This window comes from Aspergillus nomiae (genome assembly GCF_001204775.2).
Source record: "Aspergillus nomiae NRRL 13137 chromosome Unknown contig00007, whole genome shotgun sequence".
In the NCBI taxonomy this organism is placed as follows: Eukaryota; Fungi; Ascomycota; class Eurotiomycetes; order Eurotiales; family Aspergillaceae; genus Aspergillus; species Aspergillus nomiae.
Window position 1 is genome coordinate 1 of NW_015378062.1, and position 10176 is coordinate 10176.

The 10176-nt window shown below is 49.0% G+C and overlaps 3 protein-coding genes across 3 annotated transcripts; 2 read left to right on the plus strand and 1 right to left on the minus strand.

The window, feature by feature from the left end:
* Nucleotides 1-215: 215 nt before the first annotated feature.
* Nucleotides 216-2833, plus strand: ANOM_000630 (bifunctional K:H/Na:H antiporter NHX1; the record flags this gene model as incomplete). The annotated part of the gene is made up of 6 exons (XM_015545888.1): nucleotides 216-423; nucleotides 581-616; nucleotides 683-832; nucleotides 896-1555; nucleotides 1606-2242; nucleotides 2305-2833. The coding sequence occupies exons 1-6, from the start codon at nucleotides 381-383 to the stop codon at nucleotides 2831-2833; spliced, it is 2055 nt and encodes a 684-aa protein (XP_015411870.1). The 5' UTR covers nucleotides 216-380.
* Nucleotides 2834-3531: 698 nt separating this feature from the next.
* ANOM_000631 (putative GABA permease) lies at nucleotides 3532-5622 on the plus strand (the record flags this gene model as incomplete). The annotated part of the gene is made up of 7 exons (XM_015545889.1): nucleotides 3532-3610; nucleotides 3942-3988; nucleotides 4049-4196; nucleotides 4266-4798; nucleotides 4854-4940; nucleotides 5017-5401; nucleotides 5468-5622. 7 exons carry the CDS (start codon nucleotides 3532-3534, stop codon nucleotides 5620-5622), a joined length of 1434 nt encoding a protein of 477 aa, XP_015411891.1.
* A 333-nt stretch (nucleotides 5623-5955) lies between these two features.
* On the minus strand, nucleotides 5956-7149 carry ANOM_000632 (zinc-dependent alcohol dehydrogenase; the record flags this gene model as incomplete). Its single annotated transcript, XM_015545890.1, has 3 exons — nucleotides 5956-6002; nucleotides 6074-6428; nucleotides 6499-7149. 3 exons carry the CDS (start codon nucleotides 7147-7149, stop codon nucleotides 5956-5958), a joined length of 1053 nt encoding a protein of 350 aa, XP_015411871.1.
* Between the last annotated feature and the right edge of the window lie 3027 nt (nucleotides 7150-10176).

Genomic DNA, 10176 nt, shown 5'->3' on the forward strand with positions numbered 1-10176 from the left:
ACAAGAAAAAAAAAAAAGAGAAAGAAATTAACATATGAAACTGATGAGCGCGTATACTATGTTGGTTACGGCGTAGTCTATAGGTCCTAGTAGTAGGGAGTAGCTACGGCATGCAACGTGCCGAATGATCAGCGGGCGGACAACCGGCGGGACTGCTTTCCTTGGCAGGTCATCGGGCAAAATGCGGGCGACCACTGACCATTGATTACTTGTCCCGATCTACCTATCTCATCTTCCTGCTTCTCTTTCCTCTCACGTGTGTTCTTGTCACTCTATCTTTGTCAGTGGATTATGTGCGCCTTGGTCTGGCGCCAGACACTCGCAGCTGGAGTTAACCGCTTGGTGTCATCCGCTGTCGTAGTTGCGTGGCCTTCTTAAGGATGGCTAGCCAACTGATGGGCGATGCCCTTCATCAAATTATCCGTATGTCTCCTCCCCACCATTATTCCAACGTTTTGCTGTCAAGGGCGCTCTCACTTGACACGGTCACTGTGTCAATGAAACTAGTCGCCGTGCCACACGATGTGATATATTCCCGAGAAATTGAACGCGCCATGGCTGACCGTTCCTGCTTTGCTAGGGAGAGCTGCGGACTCCGAATCCGATCCTGAAGAAGGTGCGCACCGAAATGCCCAATATCTGGGTCGTAATACCACTCTCTGACTATGACGGGCTTGGACAGATGCTCCGGAAGCTGGCACCAAGGAGTTCTTCAGCTCTTGGGCGCTCTTTATTCTGATTATGCTCTTGATGTTCGCGCTATTCACCAGTTACATTCTCCAACAGAAGAAGATCCAGGCGGTCCATGAAACTGTCCTCTCTATTTTTGCTGGTATGTTTTTTTTCTGCAATCAGCATAAGTCTTTGTGTGGTTGGCGTCTCACAGGTGCTATAGGTATGTTTGTCGGATTAATCATTCGGTTGAGCCCCGAATCGCCCATTCAGGACAGCGTCACATTCGACTATCAGTTCTTCTTTAACCTCCTTCTTCCTCCAATTATCCTCGCCTCGGGGTACGAGCTACACCAGGCAAATTTTTTTCGAAATATTGGCACTATTCTTACCTTTGCATTTGCGGGGACCTTTATCTCGGCTATCGTGCTGGGACTTGTTTTGTTTGTCTGGACGCGGATTCCGTTGGATGGCTTGAACATCTCTTTCGTCGAAGCTATCTCTGTAGGCGCTACGCTCTCTGCGACGGATCCAGTTACTATCCTCGCCATTTTTAACCTATACAAAGTCGAGCCGAAGCTTTACACCGTTATCTTCGGCGAGTCGATCTTGAATGATGCAATTGCAATTGTCTTGTTTGAGACCGCGCAGAAGTATGCGGACAGCGATGCAGGCTCCCTGACTGTTCTCAATCTGTTTGAGGCCATCGGTCTTTTCTTGCTTGTCTTCTTCGGCAGCATGATTGTAGGCATGGTTGTAGGTATCATGACTGCATTGGGTCTCAAGCATACACACGTCCGCCGCGTGCCTAAGATTGAGAGTTGCCTAATTGTTCTTATCGCATATGCCAGTTACTTCTTCTCCAACGGCGTTCGCCTTTCGGGTGAGTAACCGAATTCTTCCTCCGAGTGTCCCGAAACTCACGATTAATAGGCATTGTCTCCCTTTTGTTTTGTGGCATTACATTAAAACATTATGCGTACTATAACATGTCGCGCCGAACTCAATTAACGACGAAATATCTGTTCCAGGTGATGGCACAATTGTCAGAGAACTTTATCTTCATTTATCTGGGTCTTGATTTGCTTGTGCAGAGGAATCTGCAGTTTAAGCCTCTTTTCATCATGGTCGCTGTTTTTGGCATCTGCCTTGCCCGATACCTCGCTGTGTTCCCGCTATCCAAGGCGATCAACTGGTTCATTCGCTACAGGGCCCGTCGGCGCGGGATGGAAGTGGCAGATGAGTTGCCCTTCGCTTATCAAGCGATGCTCTTTTGGGCCGGGCTTCGTGGGGCTGTTGGCGTGGCGTTGGCCGCGGGCTTAACGGGCGTCAACGCGCCCGCACTGCGAGCTACGGTGCTTGTCGTTGTCGTACTGACAGTCATAATTTTTGGCGGCACCACAGCCCGGATGCTAGAAATCCTTGGCATTAGAACTGGGGTCGTTGAGGAACTCGAATCTGACGATGAGTTTGACATTGAAGTTACCAATGGGGGAACGTATTACAAACGATCTGATACTGCACTGGGGTATACCCCCGCCGGACGGACTCGGCCATCCCCTTGGACGGAGTGCAGCGGGGGGCCCTTGACCGAAACGATAGCTATTCAAGCGGCAATAACCGTCGCCCCAGCCCGCCGCAATCTAGTTCGGGCAAAGGCCGGAGACATTCGCGTCTCTACTCCAATGCGTACAGTCAGAGGGACACGCAAACAACCCGCGACCGTTCGTCCACAGCCACGCTACTTGGCGGCGGCACTGGAAGTCACAGTGACAGTGCGGGTAGCGAAGACGAGTTCGGTCTGCGGAGTAACGGTAAGGGCCGAGCGGCGGATGTTGACCAAGTCGATGCCTTTGATATGGACGTGGATGAAGCACCCTCGGACGATGATCTTCCTCCTTCGGCCCCCACTGCTTCTCGACTTCGGCGGTCACCATCGCAACCACCTCAGTATCCGGGCTCGTCACAAGCATCTCCTTCTGCCCATGTGTCCCCCTCGGGGCGAGAGACATCGCGGAGTGCCGGTCAAGCTATCCGGGATCTTTTTTCGGGAGGATCATCTGGAGATCATGGCGCGTGGTTCCGCCAACTGGATGAGGACTACATCAAACCCCGACTTTTGTTAGATCAATCGAATCATAAGGGACCGGGTGCTGTGTAAAACGTTCTTTCATATACCTCTAGTTTGCTTTCGATCGTTCCGTTTTGACCAGAAGCTTGTACCTCTTATACTTTTGATATACCAGCCGGCTATAGGCATGCTGTGTAATTATTTTTGGGTTTTTTTTCAATTGATTGGCATGGCAGAGTCTGGAAACTCTGTGCTAAGTCGTGTGTATACTGAGAACAATTCAGGCGATTGTCTTCCCTCTTCGTCGAGATATGATTGTGTGGTTAATGAAAGAAAGCATTTTGTTTCAGGTTATCTACAGTACTATCTTCACAAACGGGGGTTTTGTTTTTGTTTTTGTTTTACAATTCCAATGAAACGAGTATTGATCTCGTACAATAATACACCGTATGTTTAGGTTGTGCGATCTTCTCGTTTCCCCTCTTTTTCTCTCTATCTTCAGTCTTATCAACCCAGGCGGATTGGTCGCATGACCCGAAGGCCGGGGAAGTAAGGGAAGGGATAATGGAGCAGTCGTCATGCAGAGATGGCTTATCTACGAAGAGCTTATTGAGGGCAAGCCAGAAGAAGTCCCTGGTCTAGCCCCTTTCCTTCAATTCTCTCTCCCCTCCTTCTCTTATTTCCTCCCTGCGGCACCCTAGAGAAAGCCTTACTACGAGCTATTTCCCTTTGGTCGGGCATCGCATCTCGTTGTTTTCCTTCTTTGCTCCTTCTAGGAATCCCAGGCTATGGATATCAAGGCGAAGGCTGCTTCGGCAGCAGAAAAGGATGACATCCCAGTGGAGTCTGGGGATATGCAACTTCTTGGTAAGCTCCTTAGGATAGCCAGGCCATAATCATATACCCATGTGCATAGACTACAAAGTCGATATTGATCTCGCCAGCCGCTCTCGGTTACAAACAGGAACTGCGAAGGCACTACTCAACGACTCAGGTCTTTGCAGTAGCATTCAGCATCATGGGCCTATTGCCTTCGATTGCTTCCACACTGTCTTTCTCGATACCTGAAGGCCCTGTAGGGATGGTTTGGGTGAATCGATACATCTCTCCATTTGGAAAACTTTAGCTAACTCTTTGGGTAGGGTAAGGCTCTCTTGGCTGGCTCGTGCAACTTTTCAAGGAGCTGACAGAACTGCAGGATGGCTAGCTGCCAGTGTGTTTATCTTCATCGTCGGTCTCGCCATGGTATGTTGAGTACATCGTCCCTCGCTCTCCTTGTTTTCAGTCTGACGATCGTTGATCCAGGCCGACCTGGCCTCCGCAATGCCAACGGCGGGAGGCCTTTATTTCTGGACACATTATTTCAGCGGTGACAGATGGAAGAACCCCCTGAGTTTTGTTGTCGGATACAGTAATACTATAGGTCTCCTCGGTGGCGTTTGTTCTGTGGATTGTATGTGACCTGTAATATCTGTGCAACAACCCATTGCGACCCTGTGTGCCACTGACACTTGCAAATTAGATGGATTTGCTACCATGCTACTGTCTGTTGTCTCACTGGCCCACGATGGTAACTGGACTGCCTCTCGTCCAGTTGTGTACGGAACGTACGTGGCCTGCGTCGTCGTCCATGGTCTCATAGCTACGTTCTTTGGACGCATCATGCCCAAGATTCAGTCGGCATGTATTGTGAGCAATGTCGGTCTCGTGCTAGCCACTGTCCTCGCATTACCCATCGGGAAGGCTATAAGGGGCGGGCATATTAACTCGGGTGCTTATGTTTTTGGCCATCTTGAAAATCTCACAACCTGGCCCCAAGGTTGGGCGTTCATGCTGGCCTGGCTCTCCCCGATCTGGACCATCGGGGCGTTCGACTCGTGTGTCCACATGAGCGAGGAGGCTACTCATGCGGCGCGCGCTGTACCTTTGGGTATCATCTGGTCTGCAGGCCTCTGCGGAGCTCTAGGGTTTCTCTCCCTTGCAGTAATCACAGCTGTGATTGATGTCAACTTGGATGGTGTATTGAACACTAACCTTGGCCAACCAATGGCACAAGTAAGCATATACATATACCACGTCTTCTCCAGCATACTAACCCTAGGTACTATAGATCTACTACGACTGCCTCGGAAAAAGCGGTGCCCTTGGCTTCATGATAGTAGTGGCAATTGTCCAATTTTTCATGGGACTGAGTCTGGTCCGTATTCCCTCAACAACATGCACGTGTGCCTATCACACCTATAGCCCTAACAGTGAAAAAATCTGCTAAACAGGTGATCGCTGCCTCTCGCCAAAGCTGGGCCTTCTCCCGAGATGGCGCCCTCCCCTTCTCCTCCTTCTTCCGCAAAGTCAGCAAAAAGATCCGCTACCAACCAGTCCGCATGATTTGGGGCGTCGTAGTATCCGCTGTCATCGTCGGTCTTCTCTCCATAATCAACAGCGCCGCCTCTAACGCCCTCTTCTCTCTTGCCGTAGCCGGCAATGATCTCGCCTGGATGATGCCCATCCTCTGCCGGCTGGTCTGGGGCCAGGACCGATTCCACCCTGGTGAGTTCTATACGGGTCGATTTAGTAAACCGATAGCGGTCACCGCTATTGTGTATTTAGCGTTTGCAATCATCTTGTGTATGTTTCCAACTACGGGGCCGGATCCAACTCGTAAGTTTTTCGCCTTCTTTTCATGGTATAGATTCATTCCATTAGTGAAGCTGACACTTGGTTTAGCGCAGGATATGAATTATACAGTTGTTATTAATGGAGCGCTTTGGGGAGGCGCACTTCTGTACTATGGGCTATATGCAAGGAAGACATATAAGGGACCTCAGACGACGGTCGGCTCGTCATCCAGTCCTTCCGAGGCAAATCTTGGAGGGTTATAAAGTGCATGATGCAAGTACTCGTGGTGGTGTTTTCGAGACGAAACAGACTACTTCATCTCTATGCGTCGCGGAGAATAGCTACGGAGCAAGGAAAGATGAACGCTGGACACGACGTAAACGAAACGCTTTTAAATTAACATCATGAATTATTACCTATCTGCTAGAAGATGTCACCGCTGTCCCGAATCCCACGCATAGGTGCTCTTATAGTACCTTCTCTATTGGAGTTCTTATTTCATTCATAGTCTGTAACCGGAAACCCTGAGGAAGAGATGATGGAGTCTCATAATTCTCGTAATTGTTATCATTTCGTGCGTTATGATCGTGTTCCCTTCATTCGGGGATTTCAAGCACATAACGGCCGGCGATCTTGCCTTGCTCTATTTCAAGTGTTAGCATAATCCCATGAAAGAATGAGACGTCCATTGTTAGGGTATCAAGGTAAACGAACCCATGAGCTCGAAGATCTTGGGGAGATCCTTCAATGGTGCGGTCTTAAATGGAGCCTTGATCAGACCGCGTGCAAAGAAGTCCACAGCCTCCACGCCATCTTGACGGTTACCGACATAGCTACCCTTGATGTTAATCATACGAACGACGGTATTGAAAACAGGGGCCCTGAGGAAAGCACCGGCGGGCAAGCCGATGGCGACGACGGTACCGCGCGAGCGGACGTATTCGGCGGCCTGCTGGAAGGGCTTTTCGGCGACGGCAAGAAGAATGACGGCATGTGCACCTAGGCCTTCAGGGGTAGCGGCTTTGACGTCTGCAACGAGATCTTGGGTCTTCGTGAAGTCAACGTATGCCTTTGGGATTTTGTTAGCTAGTGTTTTATAGTAATGAGAGGTGGTGGAGAGGGTTGTTGCATTGATCTACCTCAGCGCCTAATTCCTCGCACATGGCTTGCTTCTCTTCTCCACCATCAATGGCCACCACACGAATGCCCATTGCCTTTGCATACTGCAGCGCCAAAGAACCAAGACCACCACCAGCACCCACGATGGCAACGGTTTGACCCGGACGAACACCAGCTTCTTTCAGTCCCTTGTAGACGGTGATGCCCGCACACAGGACGGGAGCGACAGCGTCCAGAGGAACGTTCTTTGGAAGCTTGGAGGCGTGGGTGGCCTTACCAATGGCGTACTGCTGGAAAGTCCCGTCGACCGTGTAGCCAGACAAGGAGGCATTCGGACAGAGAGGTTCGTCGGCTTGCTTGCAGAATTCACAGGCGAGACAGGATCCATTGAGCCATTTGAGACCGGCGTGGTCGCCAATCTCGAATTCAGTTACCAGATCACCCTTGGCGACGACGACACCAGCTCCCTCGTGTCCACCTACGAGGGGCATCTTCACCGGGAGGGGCCAGTCACCCTTCAAGGCGTGTAGGTCGGTATGGCAAACGCCCGAGTATCGAACCTTGACCAGGATCTCATCTGGTCCTGGCTTGGGAACGGGGATCTGCTTGTAGATGAGCGGACCGCCCTTCTGCTCGGCCACTTGAGCCCACTGCATCTCAGGGATCGACATTTTGACTTTGGGGTCTTTTGTTGGAAAAAAAGGGACGAAAGGAGGGTTGCGGTAGAACTGGGTTTGTTTCACACGATGAGAGAATCGGTTGTAGGAGAGAAGTGATGAGGAAGTGAAGTAAGCTGAGGGTGAGACTCTGGACAGTTCTTATAGAAGTCTAGAATCAATTGAAGCAACGGGGTGGGGTGACGGTCATCCAATCCGCATGACGTGGTATTATAGGGTGGGAATCATAGTAGGAGTGAATGAGAGTGAATGCGCTGTAGGGATGGATACACACACACCCAGACGGACATATGGAAAACGAGTCACCGGAGAGAGGGAAAGGAAAGGTCAAAAACAGAAAAAGGCAAAAAGAAACATGGAAGAGATTCTGTGAGACACACCGAAGCTATTCCAAGACGATCAAACGATGCCGTATGGAAGATTATCAGCCCACCGAATGAACCACAAACAACAGGCGATCCATGGCCGACGTCATCGGGGTTAAGCTCTCTCTCCGCATTGCCCGATTGGTACGATGGTGCATAAGCACCGTCCGTCGATTTTCTTTTCCAGCATGTCCAACGTACAGACTCCCAGCGACGTTCCCTTCCCCCGAAAATGCTTCCTTGTCAGGGAGTCCAGATCCTGGGCCAAGCCTTCCCAGATTTAGTCAGACTGGCCGTATCTCATGCGGGGAAAGAGTGAAGGACCATCTTTTTCTTTCAAGGTTCCCTGACAATTATGATAGATCACCGAATAAGGTAGACCGAGCCTCTTGGGAAGCTGAGACTCAAGAGGCAAAGATTCAATCCATTCCATACTAAATCGTCCCCTAAAATCGGATGATGTCGATCGACTGATGGCCAATGGATGCGGCAACCCTAGTCAGTTTTAAGGAAAGCATTGGTGCCTCAGGCGGTATGTCCCGTACTTCAAAGTTACTAGCATGGGAGCCACTTCGCCCCATTGAAAACCCCCCTCCTTCCTTCTTGCTTGCTTTTTCTCGGGATTTGCTGAGATGCGGGATGGATGAGATTTTTTTTGGAATTCTTTCCAAGCTGACTCCGGACGTACGGAGCTCAACATATTGAAGGAACCCGCATATAAATGTATAATCCTCGTACCTAGTTCCCTCATACCCGGAGGATATTGGACATAAGAGACGTGAGGTCTGTGATTTGGTCAATTCCTTCTATAAAGAGAAGTCTTGAATTTCTCTCTGAAAGTCAGGGACGACTTTATAGCCCGGATCTGATGGTATCTTCAGTACCATCTGTAGGATTGCCTTGCTTGTGATCTCTTCTCGTCATCATTCTTGTCTTCTCTTGTCGCACTCATGGATACGAGACATTAACATCCTATGCGCAGATCATCTTCACATTGTAGAACGACAAAAGAGTTTATACGGCAGGTAGGGGGTTTTTAAACCTTTCAAAGTCGACCAGGAGTACCTTACGGGCAAAGGACCTTTTGGAAGCCACCTGACCTTCTGTACATGTCTGTTTGTTCATTAATAGCATTTGAATACGTTGCCTGCTGGCACAGGGGATTTTCTGACAATGCTTGATATGCCCTTTGATTGCAATTCTTTACTACAATTACATGTCAACCATGCATACGTCTAAAATGACCAGGGTCTTGGGGTAATGAAGCAAATGTAATAATGATCATCTTCTGTTGACACGAAATTCAAGAGGCTATACTGCTCTAAAGCAGCGATGTCCTCTTGCAGGTATAAAAGCTTCTCTATCAGGGTATCAGTCAGCCTGCCCAGTATGCGTTTCAGAGATATGTACCTGATTCAATGTTACATAAATGGTGCAGTGCTATGATTCAACAATGTGTGTCTTTAATTCCTGCTAGTCATTGTTGGTGGCCGGTTGTATAGAATACTAGCAAGGATTTTCATAGGGGTATTTAATGCCATAAAACATATTGGTGTCTTTATTTATTCTGGATATAACCAAATATAGCACTGCAGCAAAGGTAAAGTTCAGTAGTAAAGAAAAAAAAACAAAGACCTTCTAGAATTGAACACTCTTCGATGTGATTTGTGTATAGCCGGTGTAAGGAATGAAAGGACGGGATTGAGCATGACTAAAAATCTCTACTCTGTAAAGTAGCCCTGAGGTGTAAAAACATGCTGAAGGACAAATTACATTACTTGTCTTAGCTTGTGCCAATACAGAAAGCGGTTGTCGACATAGGTAGCGATATTCCACCATGGGTAATTTGAATAACAGAAGGAAGCTTGCAGCGCAATTAACTGTCTGACCCATATCAATCAATGGAACATTCAATCTACCTTAAGATCTGGGGTGGTAATTACCAGTATTGAACGAGACGGGCTTGGTCATGACGAGGATCCGTTGAAATTTTAGCATACCTACTGAATATTATGGCTGAGTTGGTTAGAGGGTAATGAAGGGAATTGAAGTGAAGGAATAGCCTTGTAACTTGAAGGAAGTGCCTCAACTACAGAGTAGGTTATACCTACATAAACACCTAATTTACTACCTACGTACGGAGTACAGTTTGCACATTCTTTGTAGGCCGCAATAGGAGATAAGCTCGACCTGTCTCACAAATTCCCAAACCTGCCTAGTCTACTTTACCGTAAGTAATGAAAATACGCGTACCGCGACGAGCGTGTTTCGGATGAGCGCTTTTAAGCAGTACAGCGGACGAACGACACGACGAAGACAAGACGAGACAGGCAAGAAGTTGGGCAAAGGGGGAAACGGACAGAAAGTGACCAGAGAAGGAAAAATACTGGATCGGCCAACAACCATCCCTCACCATCATCACCACCACCACCATCTCATCCGCCATCGTCAATCTTTCTTCCTTCCTCTCCTCCTCCTCCTCATCCTCTTTCTCATCCTTTCCATCTCCATCACCATCTCTCCGATCCATAACCAATCCGGAACCCCATCTTCTCTCCCCCCAGCTCCATCCGCCGGCCCAGGCAAATTGATTACACCCACCACTCCTTGGCTGGGCCTGGCTTTTGGCGCATCCTCGCCTCGTCGCTTGACTGGT